This window comes from Macrobrachium rosenbergii, chromosome 41 (assembly GCF_040412425.1).
Source record: "Macrobrachium rosenbergii isolate ZJJX-2024 chromosome 41, ASM4041242v1, whole genome shotgun sequence".
In the NCBI taxonomy this organism is placed as follows: domain Eukaryota; kingdom Metazoa; phylum Arthropoda; class Malacostraca; order Decapoda; family Palaemonidae; genus Macrobrachium; species Macrobrachium rosenbergii.
Window position 1 is genome coordinate 95,936,078 of NC_089781.1, and position 26,910 is coordinate 95,962,987.

General features: G+C 35.4%; 1 protein-coding gene across 4 annotated transcripts in view; it reads left to right on the top strand.

The window, feature by feature from the left end:
* Nucleotides 1–19,291: 19,291 nt before the first annotated feature.
* The window catches only part of LOC136827024 (probable cytochrome P450 49a1), a 13,278-nt gene continuing 5,659 nt past the window's right edge, over nt 19,292–26,910 (top strand). Inside the window, exons 1-7 of one of the 4 annotated variants that reach the window (XM_067084710.1) lie at nt 19,292–19,555; nt 22,038–22,296; nt 22,717–22,957; nt 23,673–23,789; nt 24,672–24,748; nt 26,184–26,385; nt 26,787–26,910. The exon at nt 26,787–26,910 is cut by the window's right edge and continues 42 nt beyond it. In XM_067084710.1, coding sequence (XP_066940811.1) covers nt 22,050–22,296; nt 22,717–22,957; nt 23,673–23,789; nt 24,672–24,748; nt 26,184–26,385; nt 26,787–26,910 — 1,008 coding nt within the window. In that variant the 5' untranslated portion in view covers nt 19,292–19,555; nt 22,038–22,049. Of the gene's footprint in view, nt 19,556–20,824; nt 20,966–22,037; nt 22,297–22,716; nt 22,958–23,672; nt 23,790–24,671; nt 24,749–26,183; nt 26,386–26,786 lie in introns of those variants that run through there. The other 3 variants (XM_067084709.1, XM_067084711.1, XM_067084712.1) reach the window with 3 other exon arrangements.

A 26,910-nucleotide genomic window follows, 5' to 3' on the forward strand; every position in this document is an offset into this window, starting at 1 on the left:
TTCGGATTTCATACAGTTCTGACTGAAACTAAATCGTAATTCTAGCTTCCTGGTTTGAATTGAAATGTGTGTGAAGGCATATATATATATATATATATATATATATATATATATATATATATATATATATATATATATATATATATATACATATATATATATTGTAAATATCGACTCTATATACATATTTCTAATTTTGTAAATATGGGTTCTTCATATACATTTTCCAATGTAAATATGGAGTCTACATACATATTTTCCAGTTTCCTAAATAAGGATTCTATATGCATATTTCCAATGTCGTAATTATAGATTCTACATATATTTTCCAATTTTGTAAATTTGGGTTCTTCATGTACATTTTCCAATGTTGTAAATATGGAGTCTACTTACATATTTTCCAGTTTTTTTAAATAAGGATTCTATATGCATATTTCCAACGTTGTAATTATGGATTCTACATAAACATTTTCCAATTTTGTAAACACGGAATCTACATATATTTTCCAAATTTGTAAATATGGATTGCACATAAGTATTTTTCAATGTTTTAAATATGGATTCTACATAAATACTTTCCAATTTTGTAGAAATGGATTCTACACATTGGCTACATTTTCCAATTTTGTACAAATGGATTCTACATATATATTTTCCAATTTTGCACAAATGGAATCTACATATATATTTTCCAATTTTGTAAATATTCATTCTGCATAAATATATTTCCTATTTTGTACAAATGGATTCTACATAAATATTTTCCAGTTTTGTAAATATGGATTCTATATAAATTTGTGTTATTTTCCACATTATTTCATAGCCACAAGAAGGCGTTTTATGGCAGAATACTAAGGATCCCCTTCAATTAGCAAAGAGACGAGAGCTTAAACCACCACCACCAAAAAAAAAAAAAAAAACTACGCAAACCATAACTGTAAAACAATACGTGAACAATGAAAAGGAACTGTACCTAAGGTCAGAAAAATAGCTAACATAAATCTTAAACAGAGCACAGATGAATCTAAAGAGTAATCAGGACGAAAGAACGAAGTCTAGACAATTAAGAACATGCGACTTGAGTTTTATCTGTCTTGTCTCACAGCTGATGTTGAACTACAGTTCTCCTTTTAGCCTTCTTCAATTGAACTGAATTTAGAATTTAGGCCATGGTCAAGCACTGGGAACTATGAGGTCATTCAGCGCTGAAACGGATACTGACAGTAAAAGGTTTGAAAGGTGTAACAGGAGGAAAACCTCAAAGCGGTTGCACTATGAATCAATTGTTAGGAGAGGGTGGAAAGATGGAAGAAAGAGAGAATATGAAAGGAGGTACAGTAAAAGGAACGAAACGGGTCGCAGATAGGGGCCAAAGGCACGCTGCAAAGAACCTTAAGTAATGCCTACAGTGCACCGCATGAAGTGCACTGACATTACCTCCCCCCCACGGGGTTTTAGCCTTCTTCTCACATATTCCCTGAAGAGTTGCCAGGTTCTGTTTTCATTTGTTTAAGAGGAGCAGTTTCATCCAATGAGTCTGGAGTTATCACCAAAAAAAAAGTGTTTAAATGTATCACAGACTATAAGCTAAAAAGTCTAATTTCCTTCTTTTATGCCTTTTTATCAGAAAAAAAAAAAAAAAAAAAAAAATATATATATATATATATATATATATATATATATATATATATATATATATATATATATATATATATATATATATATATAATATATTATATATATATATATTAATGATTATAATGAAAAATTAAACAAGTAAAACAGCAACCATTTTTATCTGAAGATGACATTAATCAAATCTATTTTGATCTTTTATATTTTACCTGTGTGTAGAAAATGTTAATTTACCCAGACACCTTCGGTACTTCCAAAGCAATTACCACTTAGTATTTTTCTTTGTCAAAAAGAATCTAAAGTTTTATAACATCTGGTTACACAACACAAAGCCAACGAGACGGCCTACTTAAAATGTATACTCTGGATGCTAACGCTCATTCATATTTTAAGGCCTAATTTTATTCATGAAAAGGGACACGCCATCTCTAGTAGGCCACACTAACGTTTATTAATGCTGTCAGCAATGACGAGTATAATTATGATCACTATAACTGATGCCTATGTGGTTTTAAGGAAATTTTTCTCTTTATTTTTTTTTTTTGTGTTTTGTGAAAGAGAGTGATGATCCTGGATGTGTGAGTTCCAGCTGTTTGGGCATCTGTCCTTTTTTATTTATCATAATGACAGCTGTTTCAGCCTCATTCAATGATTATTCAAGCCTTCAACCATTTTTTTATAACAGTTACGTGCGCAAAGTAAAGAAATCATACATAAATACATACATACACACACTCATATATGTGTATGTGTGTGTATGTATGTATGTATGCATGTATATAATATATATATATATATATATATATATATATATATATATATATATATATATATATATATATATATATATATATATATATATATATATATATATATGTGTGTGTGTCTGTGTATGTATATACATGCATACATACACACACACACACACACACACATATATATATATATATATATATATATATATATATATATATATATATATATATATATATATATATATATATACATATATATATATATATATATAACTGACTGTAACTACGCGATCATCCGACATAAATATACGCATTTTCCCCCCTCATGTATTTAATTTTGTTTGTTTAACAAACCATCGATCTCCATTTGGTAAATTGGGTTTTGTAACTTGAGTAAAATGGTTGGAGGGAGAGAGGGGCTCCTAAACAAACACTTCCAGAAACAGAAGGGACTCTACAGAGGAAAGTTAAATATGACAAAAACTCCTGTTTTCTTCATATTAGGAAAAATGGGGGCATTATTTATGTTTCATATTTTTAGATGGTGTGTGTATTGTAGTGTGTGTGTGTGTGTATAATATATAATAAATTTATGTATATAATATATATATATATATATATATATATATATATATATATATGTATGTATATAAACATATATATATATATATATATATATATATATATATATATATATATATATATATATATATATATATATATATATATCACATATATATATATATATATATATATATATATATATATATATATATATATATATATATATATATATATATATATATATATATATATATGTATACATACATACGTATAATGTGTGAAGCAGCATTCTGTCATATAGAATTTGACAAATAAAAAACCCATTCGTGGGAAATTACTACAAAATACCAAATGTATGTGAAAATGTCACCATCTATAGTAAAATGTTAAATAATAGTTATTTCTAAGAACCCAGTGAGAGTGGACGGGAAGTAGTATCGAAATAGAAATACTTCTGGAGATCTGACTGATATTATTCTCAAATATTCCCCTTCCATTTACGCAGTAACCTCCCACGAACCTTTTAGTTCAAAAATGCCATTATTTCATTACGGTATTGTCGCGTGGGTTGAGTTATATCAGACTACAAGAGACCTTGTTATATAAGGTAAATCTTGGAGAGAAGTTTCTCTTTTATGACTTCTGGGAGTTATCAGTGACTTAACTCAGTCTCTTGGATGAAGACAAATGTTGATGCCGTTTGGCAAATGTGAGACAGAACAGCTGAAGTATGTGGAGATTCCAGCCTTCAACAACAAATACGTGGTTGCGTCCCAACGATTTTCCGGCAGAGCGTCATATATGATCTTGCAGGTGTAACATTGCAATCCTATTTGTGGCGTGACTGGAAAAACTTTTTCTTGCTGCTGTAGCTGAGAATAAAACATGTGTTTGTGTGTGTGTGTGTGTGTGTGTGAGTGTGTGTGTGTATGTAGAGGATGAGAGATAAATGGAAAAATTACTCAATATACGAATTAATAACTTAATTTGACAATAACTATACATCTAAAATTATAACTGACTTATTTAGAAACATTTATTACAGTAAAATAATACAATACAATAATAATAATAAGGAAATCCACAGTCACAAAGACAATAATTGTTCCTAATAATTTTACCTATCACTTTTGCTTTCTATTTTAACATACTATCAACATCCTCTTCCAGGTATCACTAACTTCCTACGTCATTCACTGAGGAATCCTTTCAGTATTCATCTCCATCCTATGTCTCGAGAATATGATGTGCCCTGATAAATGTCCTCTCAAGTTAATTAGAAGCCGTTGCTTCACATGAAACTTTAATTCAGAGGCTCGCACCGGATGTGAAGTGAATTCTGCCCTAAAATGGAAAACTGCAGTATCTGGAAAATTTTCGAAATTGAGATACGCCACTTATTGGGCTCGTGAAACACTAATACACACGTTACTGCAGTTTCAGAATGATTCTTCAGTGCCTTATTTAGGGGGTCACATTTGCAGTATCTGCAAAATCAGTAGTAAGGCGAGGGAAAAATGCAGTATCTACTATTTTTCTCAGTTTTTTTTTTTTTTTTTTTTTTTGCAGATACTGCAGTCTTACATTTTAGGTCAGAATTGGAACAATAATTCAGATGTTCTTATTTAATCTTCTTCCGCGAGAATAGGATGGCATTCCTAGTGGTCCGAATTATTACCCACAATTCTTTCGGAATGGTAATGCGTTGCTTGTTTAGCGTCTCAGGAATGCACCGCGAAGGTGAATTAGAGTTCCTAATTATCTGAGATGGTAAGATGTGTTAAGGAATGAGGCTTATCCTTCAGTACCTTAGAAATTCATATCATCTTTTCTGATGTTATAAATGAAATTCACGACGCTTTTGCGTTATCAGAAGAATGATGAATATATCTTAAATGGTGATAGATATCTGAAATGGTGGATATATATATATTTATATTTTTATGTGTGTGTGTGTGTGTGTGTGTGTGTATGCATATATATATACATAAATATATATGTGTATGTATATATATATACATACATATATATATATATATATATATATATATATATATATATATATATATATATATATATATATATATATATATATATATATATATATATATATATATATATGTATATGTGTATGCATATATTAAAAGCTCATTGTTGCCTTTGTCAAAAGAAACATTTGGCTGACAGAGTCGTGCTTGTGTGAACTGCATTAAATTAAATTTGCTTGGCTTTGATCTTAGCTGTAAGAAAAAGTAATGGACCAAAAGACGGGTTGAAAGTTACTTTGGAAGCAGATCTTTGTCGGTCACACGGAAAGAGAGGTTTGATTGACTGAGTCTTGCTTGTGTGAATTATACTAACATTAAATTACATTTGGTTGAGTTTCGATTAACTCTGTAAGAGAAAAAGTGTAGAACGAAATGACTAGTTAAGAGTGTGTTTGGAAGTGGATATATATATTTTTGTCGCTTACGTCGGGAGAGAGATTTGAATGACACACACACACACACACACACACACACACACACACATATATATATATATATATATATATATATATATATATATATATATATATATATATATATATATATATAATATATATGTAATCATACTGGTATATTTTATATATACATATAATATATATATAGCCCATATATATATAGGATGGGTCTATATCAGCCCTAATAAATATATCTATATATAATAGGTAGAATATATGTACGACAGGTAATAGACTTTTATCCTTCCCGTGGTCAGGTCTTTTTTTGGATATGCTTGTACCTCCTTGTGACATCCAAACACAAGAAATTGAAGAGACTTGTGATTTTCGGTCGCGGAGACGACCGGTCAAAACCACAAGTCTCTTCAATATCTTGTGTTTGGATGTCACGGCTTCGTAGTTACAAGCATATCCAAAAAGTGCGAAGAATGAGAGTTAAGAGGCATTAAGTGGGTATTTGTACATATATAATATATATGTATAATTACATATATAATATATATATATATATATATATATATATATATATATATAATTTATATATATATATATATATATATATATATATATATATATATATATATATATATATATATATATATATATAGAGAGAGAGAGAGAGAGAGAGAGAGAGAGAGAGAGAGAGAGGAGAGAGATTATAGTCTAATGTTAACACATACCTATCAACTTCATGAAATAAAAAAATAGTACCCTCATCTGTATACAGCTAAACATCATGTTTCATTTTATCGTGAATTTCCTGTTTTACTAATTTGATGTGCTTATCGCAACTATATCTCTCTCTCGCTCAAGTAATACCATGCAAGGATTATCTCTGATTATCTCTTATTATCTTCAGGAAGCTGAGAACGGATAAAACTGCATTCGCTCAAATTCTCTTGATTGCTACTCAGAGTCTCACTTTGAACTGAATATAGAATTTGGGCCAAAGGCCAAGCACTGGGACCTATGAGGTCATTCAACGCTGGAACGGAAATTGACAGTAAAAGGTTTGAAAGGTGTAACAGGAGGAAAACCTCAAAGCAGTTGCACTATGAATCAATTGTTAGGAGAGAGGGTGGAGAGTAATATGGGGGAAAGAGAATATGAAAGGAGGTACAGTAAAAAGAACGAAAGGGGTTGCAGCTAGGGGCCTAAGCTACACTGCAAAGAACCTTAAGTAATGCCTGCAGTGCACCTCATGTGGGTCAGATTCTGACGGAAAACAATTTTAAAGGGAATTTTGCACTTCTTAATAGTGCAGCTTTTAGATATATTTCAGCCTTTGTATGTAGTAATATTTGTCCGTATTCTCCTGCATGTGTAATGAGAATATCTGGGCATTTTTAAGAGAATTTAATACTAATACTCAATCTCTTTGACCTAGAGGAACATTTTGTGAATGTCTCCCGAATAGCTTCCATTCGTATATTTGGCTTTAATTCGTAATTCTGTCTTTGACCCGAAACGCATAAATTTTTAAATAAATAACAATTCATTGGGCTTTTGTATAGATAGGTCCACCAGCTACTCGATTATACAAGAACGTCGGTGAATATATGTTAAATGTACAGTTATGTTTTTATGTGCAATATTAGAAGTATATTTCATGTTTTGTTCGGTATACCTTACACGCTCATTTGAATTAACGTTCTTGGATCTTTCACAAAACTACTGGTATGTCTACGGCAAGCTCTTGACCGCCTAATATAACCATCTCGGGGCTTTCTTGAGAGAGAGAGAGAGAGAGAGAGAGAGAGAGAGAGAGAGAGAGAGGGTACGGACGTCCACTGCAACTTTTCCAAGGGGGGGGAGGAACCAAACGGCAAAGTCCCTACACTCCTTACGAAATTCCTCAGAACTTTAGAAGGGAATTCCTCTTTAGAAGGCCTTATTGGGGCCCCGAGGGCGGGGGTGGGGTTAGGGGGTAGGGAGTCAGTGGCTTCCCTCCTTCCCAAAACAGAGGTTTCCCATGGGAAAATTTCCTTTCCCCGGGATTCCTTTTACGGGGTTCCTCCTGCAGGAGAGAGAGTGCAATAGAAAGCAAATCTACTTTACAAGTAGTCGCAGATATTTGTGAGTTTTAAGCTTTTCTCAGACGATTATTAGTAAGATAAGATAAGGTGTGGCTCTACACTAAACTTGTAAATTGTTAACTTAACTATTAAAATATTCATGCAAATTACAAATGGATGTATTTACCCTGTTAGATAGGATGTGTTTCTACACTAAACTTGTAAATTGTTAACTTAGCTAGTAAAATATTCATGCAAATTACAAATGGATGTATTTATCCTGTTAGATAGGATGTTTTTCTACACTAAACTTGTAATTTGTTAACCTAACTAGTAAAATATTCATGCAAATTACAAATGGATGTATTTACCCTGTTAGATAGGATGTGTTTCTACACTAAACTTGTAAATTGTTAACCTAACTAGTACAATATTCATGCAAATTACAAATGGATGTATTTATCCTGTTAGATAGGATGTGTTTCTACACTAAACTTGTAAATTGATTAACCCTATGTTTTTCTACACTAAACTAGTAAAATACTAAAATACTCAAGCAAATTACATATGGATGTATTTACCCTGTAAGATAGGATGTATTTCTACACTAAAATTGTAAATTGTTAACGTAGCTATAGTAAAATATTCATGTAAATTACAAACGAATGTATTTACCTTGTAAGACACGATGTGGCACTACACTAAACCTGTACATTGTTAACCTAGCTATTAAAAAATATCCAGCAAATGAATTTAATGAGTTGAATACAGAATTCAGGCCAAAGGCCAAGTACTGGGACCTATGAGGTCATTCAGCGCTGAAACGGAAATCTGACAGTAAAAGGACTGAAAGGTGTAACAGGAGGAAAACCTCAAAGCAGTTGCACTATGAATCAATTTTTAGGAGAGGGTGGAAGGTGAGATGGAAGAAAGAGAATATGAAAGGAGGTACAGTAAAAGGAATGAAAGGGGTTGCAGCTACGACAGTGCACCGCATGAGATGCACTGGCGGCACTACCCTCCTACAAAGATGAATTTATTTACTATACTGTATTTGGTCTGAGCACAGAATGACACAATTGGAAACCCTGATTTTATCAGTCGTGAAATGATAACAAGAAAAAAAAAACTGTTCAATTCGCCGAATTTTACAGGTGTCGGGAATTCAGCAGAGATTGTTATTTTTGCTAAGAAATTCACAATCTCGTGAAAAACAATCTGTGTAATGCAAACCACACAATTATATTATAAACATATTACTATGTAAAATGGTAATATATTTGCTATGTAACACATTGTTATTTTTCTTGTCATCACCTCAGACTGATAAAATCAGGAGCTTTCTACTCGAGTCATTCTTCGCCAAGACCAAACATAGTGTGGTAAATACATCCATCTGTAATTTGCATATATTTATTTTTTACTTGCTAAGGAAACTATTTACAAGTTTAACGTGGCTTCACAGATTCTCCAACTGGCAATCGTCCGTGAGAAGTATTTCTTACACAGGTATCTGCGACTGATTGTAAATTTCACTGTAAATTGTAAATGCTACTTCACGTTCTCTCCGGCATGAAGAACATTGTAAGAATCCAGACGAAAGAAGATTCTCCTATGAGCGACTTCTGCCATACATGTGTATGTGTGTGCATGCATGTATGTATATGTGTATGTATGTGTATATATGTATACATATATATATATATAAATAAACATATATCTATATATATATATATATATATATATATATATATATATATATATATATATATATATATATATATATATATATATATATATATATATATATATATATATATATATATATATATACTCCATATCACCACCCACTCCTGATCATCAATCAGTGGAATCCCACCAGCTTAAATTGACAATCAACGCTCCCAAATTCCGGCACTCGGATGCCCACTGATTTGTCACGCAAATATTTAAGCAACTGCCTGCTTTCAAGCGCACAGCGGACACCAGGCTTCAATGTTTTGCAGAAATCTCTTGTTTTGACATTCTCTCGGCGTTCCGTTCATTAGGAATCGCGTGTTATTCTCGCGAGCGGAGGAAAACCAACATTAATTTAGCTGTTGTGATATCACGAATCACACACGCTTCCTAATATCCCGGTATATAATATGATAATGAGCGGTGCGTCGAACAATGGGCGTGTTTACCATCCGCTCTCCAAAGGAGCTATTAACTTTACGCTCTGTTTGGGCGCGTTTTCAGGTTCTGTGGTGGCGATCAGCGCTGTGTGATTTGGTTGGTTATTAAAGGTAAGTCTTGTGATACGTATGATGTCATTGAAATTGTTCTTATTCGTGGTGTGATCACAGCAATGTTTGGTGGAATCACACAAAATGTATATATATTTATATATATACACACACACAAACATATATACATATATACACATATATATATATATATTGTATATATATATGTATGTATGTATGTATATGTATATATATCTATATATATATATATATATATATATATATATATATATATATATATATATATATATATATATATATATATATATATATATATATATATATATATATATATATATATATATATATATATATACATATACAGATAGATAGATAGACGGATGATGTGTGTATGTATATATATATGTATAGTATATATATATATACTTATATATATATATATTTATACTTATATGTGTATATATATATATATTTTTTTTCTTTGACACCTTCAATTACTTTTACAGTTCATTAAAATCTCCTCTCTTTACAATGGAATGAAATGGAATGGTAAACTCACTGGAGTTTAGAAACTTCAAATCTAAACCGAGAGAATTAACAGCATTACCCAATGGATTGAAATGGAATACAGAGTTTAGGCCAAAGGCCAAGTACTCTGACCTATGAGGTTATTCAGCGCTAGAAAGGAAACTGAGAGGTAGGTAGGTCTGAAAGGTGTAACAGAAGGAAAACCTCGCGGCTGCGCTATGAAATAATTGTTAGGAGAGGGTGGACAGCAAGATGGAAGAAAGTTAATATGGACGGAGGTACAGTAAAAGGAATGAAAGGGGTTGCAGCTAGGGACCGAAGGGGCGCTGCAAAGAACCTTTAGTTAATGCCTACAGTGCACCCCGTGCACAGAGGTGTATTCAGTGTAGTTAAGTGAATACACTGTCTTATGATAACAATTTTACACCCGTAGGGGGGTAGCGCCGTCTATGTACCTTCACGTGGTGCACTGTAGGCATTACTTAAGGGTCTTTGCAGCGTTCCTTCGGTCATCTAGCTGCAACCTCTTTCATACCTTTTACTGCACCTCCGTTCATATTCTCCTTCTTCCATCTGACTTTCCAACCTCTCTAACAGTTGATTCATGGTGCAACTGCGAGGTGTTCCTCCTGTTATACCTTTCAGACCTTCTTACTGTCAATTTCCCTTTCAGTGCTGAATGACCTTATAGGTCTCAGCGCTTGGCCTTTGGCCTAAATTCGATATTCAATTCAATTCTATACAAATTTTACCTCCAGAGGAACTTAACATTAAGTTCTTCACAAAAGGCTGGAAGAAATTGTTCTCCTCTTGAAATTGTAGACCTGTGATAACAACAATATAGAAAGCGATGAAATCATTTTTATATCCGGACTCAAAACCGAACGTTAGATTGGAATTCGTTGTTTTCAGGAACGTGGCGATTCTTAGAGACAAAGGGGAATATTGTTTTGACCACTATGAATCGGAATTGGAACATAGGATTTAGGCCAAAAAGCCAAGCACTGGGACCTATGAAGTCATTCAGCGCTGAAACGGAAATTGACAGTCAAAGGTTTGAAAGTTGTAACAGGAGGAAAACCTCAAAGCAGTTGCACTATGAATCAATTGTTAGAGAGGGTGGAAAGTAAGATGGAAGAAAGAGAATATGAACGGAGGTACGGTAAAAGGTATGAAAGAAGTTGCAGCTATGGTCCGAAGGGACGCTACAAAGACCTATAAGTAATGCCTACAGTGCACCGCGTGAGGAGCACTGATGGCGCTACCCCTAGGGTGTTGACCACTATGAAAGGAATAGCAACTTCAGTTTAAGAAATCAATGATTTATTTCCATTAGCTATTTTATTTAAACAATGGACACTTGCACGTAAGTAGTGAATATTCAATTTTCTTGTGATAATTTATTTACTTGCTCTCAGTTTCTTTTGAAGAACTCTTCACGTAGTTAATTTTAAGGTTAAATTTCCAACTTTCAACATTCACGAAAAGGCAGATATCGGAAGAAATTGCAACGATCCAAAGAATTTTAACACAATCGATCAAAAAATTATTTTGCTATTATAACCTTAGAATTTTAATTATTGACAGCGAACTGAAGAACTTAAGTAATATAAATTTCAAACTTACGGTTCAGAGTGTTTAATTACCAAATATATTTATAAACTCTCAGATTAAAGTTAATTTTCGTATTTAGTTACAAGTCATCCTGGACCTCAAGGTTCATAGGGCCGGCGCTGAACGGCTCTTAGGCCAACAGCCAGTAGGGGAGAAGTCCCGTTGCCCAAGATATGTGGCCAGTGTGTCGCTAGGCCCACTGTTTAACTCCCCAGCCCAAGGGATGGTAACTATTTCCTTACTAACCCTCTCGAGTTTTCAGACCGCTGGGTTGGCGGGCCAACGGGTTTATGCAATGGCGCCATTCCCAAGACACCAGGGAGCGGCGGGATTTGAACCCTAGTCCTCTCGACTGGTAGGCGAGAACCTTACCACTCTGCCAGTCCGGCGTTGTGATGCGAAAATCTGACCCTAGAGGAACCTTTTACTTTTGTCATCAGAGAAAGATGATCATCATTAATTTATGCGTTAGAAGTAAAGAAAAATAAAAATAGATGAAACATAAATAAAACTGAATACACAAACAAATAAAATGTAAATAAATATACAAATAAAAAATAAAAAATGGGGAAACTAGCGAACAAGCACCATTGACTTAATGCCCTTATAAAACTAATGCTTTATCTGAATTATATAACTGTAATAATGTCATTTTGATCAAGTTAATTTAGCCTGTGGTACGCCCCGATGTGTTTTGAGTACATCACAATAATGCTTCTGATTAGATATGGTAAAGAACATAGTAATTAACTTTTCTCCTTGTAGCCTGTGCTCCCTGAAAAAAAAAGACAAAAATTTTATTCCATATTAATCAAGAGATCATTAACGCGTAACCTGATTTCTTTAAACTTTACTTCCCGCTCTATGTCAATTTAATTTCATAAGATGAAAAAAAAAAAATAGATAATTTCATCGAAATTTTGAACTCTGATCTACAAAATTACCAAAGCATGTGAGTCTCACTTAGTGTTGAACTTTGATGAGTTTAATTACATTCATAAGTGGAGGAATAATTACAGGGTCAAAGAACCTTCAAATAGCACCATAATTAGTAGTAGTAGTAGTAGTAGTAGTAGTAGTAGTAGCAGCGGAAATTATAGTCGTAGTAGCAATAATAGTAGTAGAACCATGAGTAGTAGTGGTGACTAGCAGTTAAGTAGCAGTAGTAGCATAGAAATTATAGTATTAGTAGCAATAATAGTAGTAGAACCATAAATAGTAGCAGCAGCAGTGGAAATTATAGTAGCAGTAGCAATGACAGTAGCAGCACCATAAGTGTAAGAAAATGACGCAGGTAAATTCTGCATTATTATTTCAGGAGACTGTGCTTGCTTTCATTAAACTTATATGATAACGACCGCGTGACTGCTTGCTTGATAACACCAAACTTGCAAACCATCATGACATTCACTCCTGGTTATCATAATGAGAGATAACAGCTCGCACGGTGATAGAAAAAAAGAAAAAACTGATTATTTAGTTATTCTTTTATTGTTTTTATTAAAATTCTAACTAATTAATAAATTTATTATATCTCCTTATTTATTTATTTATTTATTTTTCCACTCAATTCATTCAGGATGAAGTTGCTAGCCCACCCAGTTCCCATCTACCCGCTCGTACGACTTATAGCAGTCGACTATAGTCATTGATAACATATATAAACAAATTAGAATTACATATGTGTCTGGTAAAAGTGACCAGTAGATTCTACATATATAAACCCGTATAATCTATTAATTGAAGTTATCGCAGCCTCACTTGCAGCATTATGTTAAGTAATAATCTAAGAAATTATAGTAAGTAATAATCTAAGAAATTATACAGTGAAACTAAGCATTGTTTATTAGCTATGCTGCATCTTTGATATCAAACTTTTATCGGATAGGAATGAAACTTTCCGGATCATGTCAAGATTATCGAACCCACTCGCAGCAGGGTTCGCTATTCTTTACAAGAAGATTATTGGGTTCGCTATTCTTGACGAGATTATTGGGTTTGCTATTCTTGACGAGAAGATTATTGGGTTCGTTATTCTTTACAAGAAGATTATATTGGGTTCATTATTCTTGACGAGAAGATTACTGGGTTCGCTATTCTTGACAAGAAGATTATTGGGTTCGTTATTCTTTACGAGAAGATTATTGGGTTGATTATTCTTTACGAGAAGATTATTGGGTTCGCTATTCTTTACAAGATCATTGGGTTCGCTATTCTTTACAAGATCATTGGGTTCGCTATTCTTTAAGAGAAGATTATTGGGTTCGCTATTCTTTACGAGAAGATTACTGGGTTCGCTATTCTTGACGAGAAGATTATAGGGTTTGCTATTCTTGACGAGAAGATTATTGGGTTTGCTATTCTCTACAAGAAGATTATTGGGTTCGCTATTCTTTACAAGAAGAATATTGGGTGCGCTATTCTCTACAAGTAGATTATTTGGGTTCGCTATTCTTTACAAGAAGATTATTGGGAACAATCGGGTTCGCTGTTCTAGACATGAACACTTCGGTACCAGACATTTGATACCCCAGGGGCTAGTACTAAACAAGGTGAAATACATTTGATTCCCTGCGCCGTTAGGCTAGTACTAAACACGGCGAAACAGTGTGGATGAATCACTGTTTCGCCGCGTTTAGTACTAGCCTCATGTGGAATTGGAGTTCGAACCGGAAAGGGTTGGCCATTCTTTACATGGGGATCGATGTGTTCGCTGTTCTTGACATGATCCAACTTTCCTAATACTGAAGACAAACTTTTATGCCTTTGACGATCCAAATCAATAAACTTTTGTTATATAACTAAAACTTCATGAAGAAGTTGGGGATATGAAAGACGTGTTTTGAATTTTCAATGAATTGAATTGAATGTGGAATTTAGGCCAGAGGCCAAGCACTGGGACCTATGAGGTCATTCAGAGCTAAAATGGAAATATACACCAAAAGGTTTGAAAGGTGTAACAGAAGGAAAACCTCAAAGCAGTTGCACTATGAATCAATTGTTAGGAGAGGGTGAAGAGTAAAGATGGAAGAAAGAGAATATGAAAGGAGGTACAGTAAAAGGAACGAAAGGGGTTGCAGATAGGGGCCGAAGGCACGCTGCAAAGAATGACTACAGTGCATCACATGAGGCGCACTGACGGTGCTACCCTCCTAAGAAGGGGATTATCAATGCTCCCAGCGACAGAGGTTTGATCTTAAAATGTGTGAATTAATTATCGGTTTGACTTTGACAGAAATCTTGACTGGTAAGAATGTTCTATTTGCGCGGTATTAAACTTGATCAACAGGTATTTAGTAGTTTACCTGGTTATTATTAAATTCATATTTCATTTTACTGTGTCTAGAAACTGAGGATGTTTACGAGTCGTCTTGACTTCAGGTGTCTCCTGCAACCATCAGAACAGAAATGACTAAGTTTGTTTTGATACGAGGACCCGAAAGCTCTCGCCTCATGTGTAAAAATTCAGAGAACATTTATACGACTTATTTTTATAAATGCATTACAGAAAAAAGATATAAGTCAGTAACCTAACACTTATATAAAAATAGTGAATATCTGAGATTAAAGAAGTCACGTGTTAATTATGAAATAACAATTGTTATCTGCACAGCCGCTACGGCGGATGATCAAGGCCACTGAAAATAGATCTATCTTTCGGTGGTCTCGGCACAATGCTGTATCAGCCGTGGCCCATGAAACTTTAACCACCGCCAGGTGGTGGCATGTCCTATATCGTTGCCAGAAGGGCGATTATGGCTAACTTTAACCTTAAATAAAATAAAAACTAACGAGGCTAGAGGGATGGAATTTGGTTTATCTGATGACTGGAGGGTGGGTGATCAACATACCAATTTGCAGCCATCTAGCCTCCGTAGTTTTTAAGATCTGAGGGCGGACAGAAAAAAGTGAGGACAGAATAAAGTGCGGACGGACAGACAAAGCCGGCACAATAGTTTCCTTTTACGGAAAACTAAAAATGTACACAAACCTCTCCCTCAAACAACGAAAACAAAACAAAAACAAACATCAGCGTTTAAGTGTCAGGATGCCTTGTCAACAAATCCTCGGGGACAACGACAAAACAGCCGATAAGTTGATGATTAGATAGCGTTACCCTTTCGAAGTCTCAGCCTTCCCTCCCAAGTCACGTACCGCCAACAATGTACGGTGAGTTAGCAAATATACTTACGGCCGTTTCGTGGCCTCGAGATAGTCTGAAGTATATTTGCCAAATCAAAGCCACAGATTTTTTTTTAGTTTTAAAAGGGGGTGGGAGGAGGTTGGGTGGGTAAATTCTTTCTGCTACGCGTTTTATGATCATGTTTCCATTTGTATTTAATTCTCAAGAAGAAGAATTTGCTTCTCTGGAGTTCGTCAGATTTTCTTGACTCCCATAATTCCACCGGTGTCGAACGTCTCAGTTCCAGAGGTGCTTTATTCCGCATACCGTTGGACTCTGGTAAAGCGTCCCAGAGTCTGGAAAAGCCTCCCAGCGGATTTCGTGCAATTGGAACTTCAAAATTTCAAGCGAAGATGCAATATGCATTACAACACTAATGCTATTCTTCTTGCATTGTAATGCATTTTTATCTATCTATCAATTTATTTTTCTTTTTAATTAGTGAGATCTCTTCTTTCCGCATTTCCCTTTAACTTCTCTTACTTCCTAATGAGCACCGTATTCTTTGGAAGCTTGAATTTGAGGTCAATGACTCCTTCGGTGGGCTTGTTCCATATGAATAGGGTTCACCTTCTGAATAATAATAATAATAATAATAATAATAATAATAATAATAATAATAATAATAATAATAATAATAATAATATTCTTTAAGCTTGAATGAGGTCAATGACTCCTTTGGTGGCTTGTTCCATATGAATAGGGTTCACCTTCTGAATAATAATAATAATTAATAATAATATCAAAGTCATCTAATAGTTGGTTTAAAAATATCAAAGTCATCTACCAGTCTAAGGGTTTGCATTAATATTCACTTTCCTGGGCATGCATACGCCTGCATGCAAGCATTTGTATATGCTTGTGTTGTGTGTTTGTGTGTGTGTTTGTGTTGTGTGTGTGTTTTTGTGTGTGTGTGTTTGTGTGTTTGTGTTTGTGTGTATGTGAAAGTGTATGTGTGTGTGCGTGTAAGTGTATGTGTGTTTGTGGGTGCCTGTCCGCTTTCAATTCAATCTTTGAGGAGGAAAGTCTGAATATAAAGAGAAGCATACAGCGAAAATCCAGATAAAATGACGGTGCATTAAAACGTAAATACAGGAACCTCACCTCAAAACAAATTAACACAGAAGCATAAACTAACTAGAAAATATTACAAATGTCATAATGCTTAAATGAAAATTTTACTAGCTGTTCTTAGGTAGCGGTACAGTCAACAAAATCATATCCGCAGGCATTTTAATGTCGAATATTAGGACAAAGTTTGAAATTCCAAGGTACATCGATATCTAATTTAGTCAAGCCACAGATTTTACTCAGATAATTTTAATATTACGACCTATTTTTCATAGGCTATAATGTCCGCGGATAATATCCTCATATACTCTGTAAGAACAGGTACTCAAGTTATAATGATATTGGTCGCGAGAGAGAGAGAGAGAGAGAGAGAGAGAGAGAGAGAGAGAGAGAGAGAGAGAGAGAGAACGCTAACAACATGAGGTACTCAAGTTATGTAGTTCTTGGTCACGAGAGAGAGAGAGAGAGAGAGAGAGAGAGAGAGAGAGAGAGAGAGAGAACGCTACTACAACAGACGTACTCAGGTTATGAAGTTCTTGATCATAAAAAGAGAGAGAGAGAGAGAGAGAGAGAGAGAGAGAGAGAGAGAGAGAGAGAGAGAGAGAGACAATGTAGCACGCTGGTAAATCAGGACCCTTAATCAATATCTCTCAGGTCACAGACTTAGAGACCAATAAATCTCTCTCAAATTTTAAAGTTCAAAGGTACTTTGGTTTCAAAGTCACAAGGCTAAAAGGTTTCTGTAACTTTTACTAACGTGGTGACAATAGTGGTTAGTGGTAACTACTTAAACTAATGGTTACTATGTGGGGGGGGGGTGTTAATCCCGCCCAGAGATATGAAGTTCCTGGTAAGTAAATCCCTTTTTAGATGATATAAGGAGATTTATGACGCTTTTATATCTAACGGAAGTAGGTGGGAGATTTAGATTAGATAAGTAATGTTTGGGGAAATTATAATCTTTTCTTTTTATTCGTAGATGTTAGATTTACATGTATAAAGTATATGTGATGTATATTTATATACATTTATATATATATAATATATATATATATATATATATATATATATATATATATATATATATATATATATATACCTCATGTTATCATATCATCTCACTCATCTGGAAGGGAATCATTGATACTGAGTCCCCTTTGACAAAACCGACCTTAAACTAAGGAAGTAAAGCGTGAAAGGCACCTGGAGGCCTAGCGTGGACTACAGAACTCAGACCACAACAAACCAACCATGTCCTTTTAGGAGTATAGCTGTCACCATCCGGCGTCTCCAAGGTCAAAAGAGGCAGGGGAAAATGCAACTCACCCTCCAGACTTGTGATTGATGTCTCCCTTACCAGAGGTGCGGGGTGGACCCATGGGGGCGGGGTGGGTGGGGGGGGGGGAGGGAGTTGACAGGTGAGAGATGAGGGGAGGGAGGGGGAAGGTATCATATAAAGATAACAAACATTATCATCTGCGGGCTTCGTGGCAAACTGTCACTAACTTCGCAGTTCTTTATCAACATGACAATATTCCACCGAGCAGGATGTGTCCTCTATTGAAATGCTGGAAAGTAGATTCAAACGTCAACAAATAACGTCAACAAATACCTTTATTTATCGTGTGATACAACAGTCTTCGAATAGATTTTTAGGGAGTCTCATTTCTTTTGGTTCAAAAACTGTTCTTGTACGTAGACCAGGGCCACTCTCGAGTGGCCATTGAATTAATACCTTATTCTAAATGATATTCATGGTGATGTTCTATGATATTATAAATTATACATTAAATGAGACCTGGTGTTATACATTCGAGAAGTTTATCTTGACTGCCAAGCGCAACTTTTTATAGCGCATCCAATCATACACATTATTATTATTATTATTATTATTATTATTATTATTATTATCATTCAAAGGACGAACCCTTATTCATATGGAACAAGCCCACCAAAGGGACCACTGACTTGAGAGTCAAGCATCCAAAGAATATGGTGCTCGTTTGGAGGAAGTTACAGAAGGTCATAGGAAACAAAAAGAAAAGTTACAAAAAAAAAAGATAAATTAATAAATTAATAATAAAACAGACATAAATATAATATTTTGTCTATTTTATCAACAGTTTAAATCAGCTTTACCTGAGCATCAACGTACTGGCTGGGAAAGTTCATCCATTGAACTTTTGCTGCTCACGGAGTTTCCAGACGGTCAATTTCCCAACTTATAACCCTCACTGGCAACTCGGGAGCCGTGTCCTTGAAAGTTCTACGACATAGTCGTCAGCGAGTCATTCACTCAGTCAGGAGTGAATGGTGTAAGCATCGGTGATATGACTTAACTTCTGCTACGTACGAAAGCTTATGTGTTGTTGGTGTTTCAAAGCAAAGGAGAGGAACTTCGTGTAACATACAGAGAGGAGGACCAGCTGAAACCAAATGTGAGTATACACACAGGGAAGAATCCAGGAGTTAAATATGTTAGTTTGACGCAATCATAGCATTTGCGTTGTGATGTGATCTATAACACTTTAGGCTGTAAGTGTTTAATCCTTTCTTCTTCTTCTTCTTCTTCTTCTTCTTCTTCTTCTTCTTCTCTAATCCTAGTATAATTGAGGTAAGTCGCATTTAGAAGAACATGGCAAAAACACCGAGAATTTATTACACGTCCTTAAACAAGCTCATGGCAAGGAATACGCGAATTGGCAACTCGCCGAGATGCTACGGAGTCTGCGAATTGAATGAGGTAATCTTGTGTTTACGTACATTTAGAGGCCTTGGCGACGAAATATAGGAACAAGTTTGGAAATATGAATGCAACTCATCATTTTACGGTGACTAAATGCACGTTTTAACTACTCTGTTATCTTTCAGTCTGGCAGAAAGCTGATTTGCATGGGTAATTCTCTATAAGTCTATGCAGTTTGGGTCTAGCCTGAACCTGTTTGTTCGGGAAATGACTGGTAATATACAGTATACCGTCATTCTTCGTTGTGCTCTACTAGTGAGAAGTTATCTTGCGTTAAATGTGGTTCAGTTATCAGGTGACAGTGAAGTTTACATACATACATATATACATATATATATAATTATATATATCTATCTATCTTATCTATCTATCTATCTATTATCTATCTATCTATCTATATATATATATATATATATATATATATATATATATATATATATATATATATATATATATATATAATTATATAAAACAATCACACCTTGGACATACTAACAGTATATGTTATGAAGACCTATTGTTGCATGAGAGAGAGAGAGAGAGAGAGAGAGAGAGAGAGAGAGAGAGAGAGAGAGAGGAAGTCAGCATGACTTCTCAACTGGCTATTTTTGTTCACAGAGCTTCCAGGATTATCAGAAATGAAGAGACATCGAAGTCACTCTGACAATCTTTTTTTTTTTTTTTTTTAATATGCGTTGGTTTCGATGTTACGATTACGACAATATTTTGAAAATGTCTTTAAATTTCCCGCGCGACGGGCATACGATACGCGGGCCCCGTGATATACTGGGATGCGGGTACCTCATTCCCTGACACGACCTCACTCCGTCATTCACGCTCGACGTCTACGGAATCAAGTTGGCTCAGCGTTAGAGTGTGATTTTTTGTGCGTTTTACTCCACGTAAACTACATTGAGAACAAAGATTTTAGCGTCATCGGTCATACTGCCAACCCTCAAGACTTAACAATCTTAGAGTCGTTATTTATCAAACAGCTTGTACCATCATTAAATACTCACACATCCGCTGGTCAACTGTATTTAGCTTAACTCCTTACTGTGGTGGCTTCTTTCCATTTAGTTCCATACTGTTTCACCTCTAGGTTGGTTGTGTTTTTATTCTTATTTATTTCATTTTACTGTAACATTTTAAATGTATTCTAAGACTGTACTTATAACTGTTTTATGTTTTTATCTTTTCCTGTGCACAGCCCTGAAGATGTAATTCAGTACAAAATTACGAAACGTTGGTTTAAAATAAATAAGAGCCTAGACATTGATGTGTGGTTTTCGTCCGTCTTCCTCTGGATATATATATATATATATATATATATATATATATATATATATATATATATATATATATATATATATACATATATATATATACAGTATATATATATATATATATACTGTATATATATATATATATATATATATATATATATATATATATATATATATATATATATATGTTGTGTGTGTGTGATTTTGATGAACCGTTTATGAAAACTACCTTAATAATTAACGTTGAAATACCATAAAGGTAAAATTTTTTCTCACAAGATTAATTTTAACCTTCCAAGGTTAAGTATATGGATTCGTTTGTATAATCATGTTTTTCTATATCATCGCGTCTTATTCTTGTTGAATATTAACTAACTATTTAATGGATAATATAACATTTTCTTAGATATATTTCTCGAAGTGAAACTTGGTTGGTTCTTGTCTTACAAATTCATTGTTTTAACAGACTTGACAAATGTTTTAGCCGTCATAGATAACAAAAACAAAATGAAATAACCGACTATTTATAAGCTAATCAGGCTTATCATATCTTTCTAATATGATGACAAGGTCCAGAAATACAAGAGAGTGTGAAAATCCACAAGTAATGATGACATTTGAAATACTTATCAGTAATGCCTCAAGTTGTCCAAGTATGGTTGACTCATAAACAATATTGAGTTCTGATATGAAGTGAACCCAGAGAGGGGCGGGTCAATGACGTCTTTGCACCTCACGCGGTGCACTGTAGGCATTACTTAATGTTCTTTGCAGCGTCTCCTCTTGGCCTTTGTCCTAAATTCTATATTCAACACAAGAGGATAACTGCTTCCTCGAATATGCGTTTCGATTAAAGCTTAACACACGACATTACCTCATATCTTTAAGCAGAGGGACAGCATGGCGCTCGCATACAGGGGAGGACTTCTTCCAAAGGTGACGGCTGCCCTGGCGAGAGACGGAGGAAGGTTCTGCAGCGTCGCCAAATTCTCACAGCCTTCTTTCCTGACGGTTCGTTATCAGACGACAGTGTCGGCAGCGGAGGTGCAGCCGAACATTGGCCGGGAAGTGAAGTCGTTTAAAGAAATTCCGGGGCCAATGAAGTTCCCAATCATTGGCTCCCTTTTCCCCCTCCGTCTCTACAAAGGTAAGACGAAGCCATTTGACAGATAGCCAATAAAGTAGGTCCAAAATTTACGGTCAAATCTATTAAAAAAAAAAAAACTTAGGTAGGTGGTGCCTTCAGTGCATCTCACGCACGGTGCCCTGTGGGCATTACTTACGGTTCTTCGCAGCGTCCCTCAGGCCCCTAGCTGCAACCCCTTTCATTCCTTTTACTGTACCTCCTTTCATATTCATTCTTCCATCTTACTTTCCACCCTCTTCTAACAACTGCTTCATGGTGCAACTGCGACGTTTTCATCCTGTTACGCCTTTGTAACCTTTTACTCCCAATTTTCCTTTTATTGCTGAATGACCTCATAGGCCCCAGAGCTTGGTTTTCGGCCTAAATTGTATATTCTATTCTTTTCTATTCTATTAAATAAAAGGCGTTTTCACTCCACAGCAATGGATAAAAGGGCTATGCATAAATTTTGGGAGGAAATCATCAAAGAATATGGTCCTACTGTCAAAATGAGCGTCCCTGGGCTACCCAAACTGGTCGCCGTGTCAAGCCCAGACGACTGCGAGACAATCGTGAGGAGCACGATGGACAATCCCATCCGACCTGCCTTGGAGTCTCTGAAGCGAGTTCGTATGAAAGCCGTGGATGACTACTTCGAGAAAAAGACGGGATTGATAATAGAGTGAGTGGAGAAGTATATTCGAGAGCAGATTCACACCTCTGCCCTAAAATGGAAAAATGCAGTATCTGCAAAATTTTAAAATTGAGATATGCCACCTACTGGGCTCGTGAAACACTAATACACAAGTTACTGCAGTTTCAAAAAAATGGAAAACTGCAGTTTCTGCAAAATTTTCAAAATTGAGATATGACACCTATTGGGCTCGTGAAACACTAATACACAAGTTACTGCAGTTTCAGAATGATTCTTCAATGCTTTATTTAGGGGATCACATCTGCAAAATCAAAAGTAAGGCAAGGGAAAACTGCAATATCTACCATTTTTCTCAGTTTTGTATTTTTGCAGACACTGCAGTCTTCCATCTTAGGTCAGTCCTGCTCTCTGCTGACGTCTCCTGAATTCAGGGGTAACTGTTGTACGTTCTCTTACCTCATATTTAATTATCTAGCACCCTTTCCTCTGAACTTGCCACTTAAATATATAGCACCTTTTCCTCTTAACTTCCCTTTTTTTCTGCAGGTCGATTTCAATTTGGAGTCCTCTTGGGTTGTAAGATATTGACTCTCTCTATAAGGGGTTTCAGCTTAAACTTCAAAGAAAGAGAGAAAAAATACGTAAGCTGACATCGAGGCCATTCCTACCTACAAAAATAAAATGGCCATAATTTCTTAGTTTAGTTGACGCTCTTTTTATATATATTTTTTCCTTTTTTCAGGAATGGAGAGGAATGGAAGAGAGTCCGTACCCGCGTGCAGACTCCAATGATGAAACCCAAAAACGTCTCTGCATATCTGGCTGAAATGGACATGGTAGCTCTCGAGTTCATGGAAAGGTATGGCAAAAATTATCTCAGCCACGGTCCGGTGGTGGCCTGTGTTGTTGGTACCTGTATCGATGCCAGAAGGACGATTATGGCTAACTTTAACCTTAAATAAAATAAAAAAAAAAACTACTGATGCTAGAGGGCTGCGATTTGATACGTCTGATGATTTGTGGGTGGATGATCAACATACCAATTTGCAGCCCTCTAGCCTCAGTAGTTTTTAAGATCTGAGGGCGAACAGAAAAGGTGCGTACGGACAGACAAAGGTTTCTTTTATAGAAAACTAAAACTGAACGAAGTGTGATGCACGTGTAAAGATGTACAGGTTATACTTCTAAACCAAGCTTACTTTTTATTATTATCAAACTAAAGATTTCATGGGTCAAACAGTCTTCTAACCTGAAATAAGGGTTGGCAGAGTATTTGCAAGTATTTTGGAGAGAATAATTGCCAGCTTTTCAAAAGAACAGGAATTTCTTTCACGGAATTTTTTTCTCCGGTTGTAATGTCCTATTTTTAAAGAAATTATTGCGGATGTACATTTGCACATTTGCCATCATTTCTGAATGTTGACGCTTACTCCTTCACATTTTTACATGGAATTGCTAAGATACTCATTTAGTACAAAAACCCTCTAAAATCTGCCTTGGGATGTACATGGTGGAGATGATATAGGTAATTTTGAAAGGCAATATATATCACTAAATGGATATCTTATGCTAAGTGATGAACCATCACATTCTTAAACAGCAAAGTGCAATAACAGTTGTGTTGCAAACAATGAAGAATGTCTCAGCAGATATTTCACTTGGAAATGAAACCCAACAGGTTCCCCATTTGCCAACATTTGGCAAATCTACAAAGCAATTAAAATCATCTTTCATCTTCCAGAATTTCGGCGTTCCAGGAGGCAAATGGCGAGATGCCTGAGGACTTCCAAGTGGAACTGTACAAATGGGCCCTGGAATGTAAGTTATAAAAAAAAATGTTTATAAATGCAAGCTTTCCTTCTTGGTCAACAACTGTAGGCATTACTGAAGGTTCTTTGCAGCGTCCCTTCGCCCCCTGGCTGCAACCCCTTACATTCCCTTTACTGTAACGCCGTTCATATTCTCTTTCTCCCATCTTACTTTCCACCCTCTCCTAACAAATAATGATTCCTAGTGCAACCGTGAGGTTTTCCTCCCGTTAATCCTTTCAAAGCTTTTTACTGTCAATTTCCGTTTCAGCGCTGAATGAACTTCATAGGTCACAGTGCGTGACCTTTGGCCTAAATTCTATATTCTATTCTTTTCTATTCTGTTCGTAAACATCCCTCTTAGCCTTTATTTCAAACAGGGAACCTTCTTGGGTAACTTTAGAGCTTGCAAAACACAATTATTTTAAGAATAAGCTATTCGTTTTCCATTAGGAAAATTATATATTCTACAGAATTGACCAGTACTCTGTTACCATGTATACCATGTATTGTTTCTAGGCAGCAGGATATAGGATGCATTTACTATGATATCACTTAAAAAGCTGTCTACCGTCATCCAACTCTGGTTCTGTTGTTACTGTAGTGTACTGTAGATACAGCCTAGTAAGAAATTTCTGCTTATAATAAGTAAAACCAACCTCAAGAAAATACTTACACACACACACAATTTATAGTATATATATATATATATATATATATATATATATATATATATATATATATATATATATAAAATATCTTGCAGCTGTTATCTAAGTGGCTTTACTTGGACGGATTGAAAATTCACATATATGATTTTTCTTTTACACGTGTCAGCCAGGTGGGTTCAAGCTTACGGACAAAAAGATAAACTAATTATATTTCTTGCAGCTGTCAGTCCTATGGGCTTGTGGCGTCAATTACAGCTGTCAGTCCTATGGGCTTGTGGCTTCAGTTACATCTGTCAGTCCTATGGGATTGTGGCGTCAATTACAGCTGTCAGCCCTATGGGCTTGTGGCGTCAATTACAGCTGTCAGTCCTATGGGCTTGTGGCTTCAGTTACAGCTGTCAGCCCTATGGGATTGTGGCTTCAGTTACAGCTGTCAGTCCTATGGGATTGTGGCGTCAATTACAGCTGTCAGTCCTATGGGCTTGTGGCTTCAGTTACAGCTGTCAGCCATATGGGATTGTGGCTTCAGTTACAGCTGAAACTATGGGATTGTGGCTTCAGTTACAACTGTCAGTCCTATGGGATTGTGGCGTCATTACAGCTGTCAGCCCTATGGGATTGTGGCTTCAGTTACAGCTGTGGGAGATGGGATTGTGGCTTCAGTTACAGCTGAAAGTCCTATGGGATTTTTTCAGTTACAGCTGTCAGTCCTATGGACTTGTGGCTTCAGTTAAACGGATTATAGATTCGCACACATAAGTACATTTCTTGCAGCTGTCAGCCTGGTAGCTTTAGGGAGAAGGTTGGGCTGCTTGCAACCTAATCTGGCGAGCGACTCGGAACAAATGAAACTGATTCACTCAGCCAATGCAATATTCGAGGGGATGAACGACATCGAGATGAGCATGAAATTCTGGAAACTCTGGGAGACCAAAGAGCTTCGGCAACTACAGAAAAACCATGACGAGTTTTTGAGGTAAGTGTGTGCGTGTGTGTGTGTGCATATATTATATATATACTTTACCTCATCGAGCCATAAGTAGCAACACCAGATATCTGGACTTAAGTCATTCTGTCTTACCAGAAATCAACCAATATTTGAAAACAAAACACTCTCAGCTGTATAAGTTATTTTCAATTAACATACTTTGCCTATAGAATTCCTTAATTATTTCTTTTTAGTGTGCTTTAACAATGAAAACAGACGTCCTTTGCCTATAGAATTCCTTAATTATTTCTTTTTAGTGTGCTTTAACAATGAAAACAACGTACTTTGCCTATAGAATTCCTTAATTATTTCTTTTTAGTGTGCTTTAACAATGAAAACAAAGTCTCCCTCATATATCAGTTATTCTGACGTAACTTCCTTGCCCGCAGAATTGCAGACAAGCGCATCAGGGAGACAGAAGCTGAACTCCTGCAGAAGAAACCTGACGACACGAGCGAGTTGAAACTGATGGAGGAACTCCTCTTAACGGAAGGCCTATCGCGCAAAGACGTC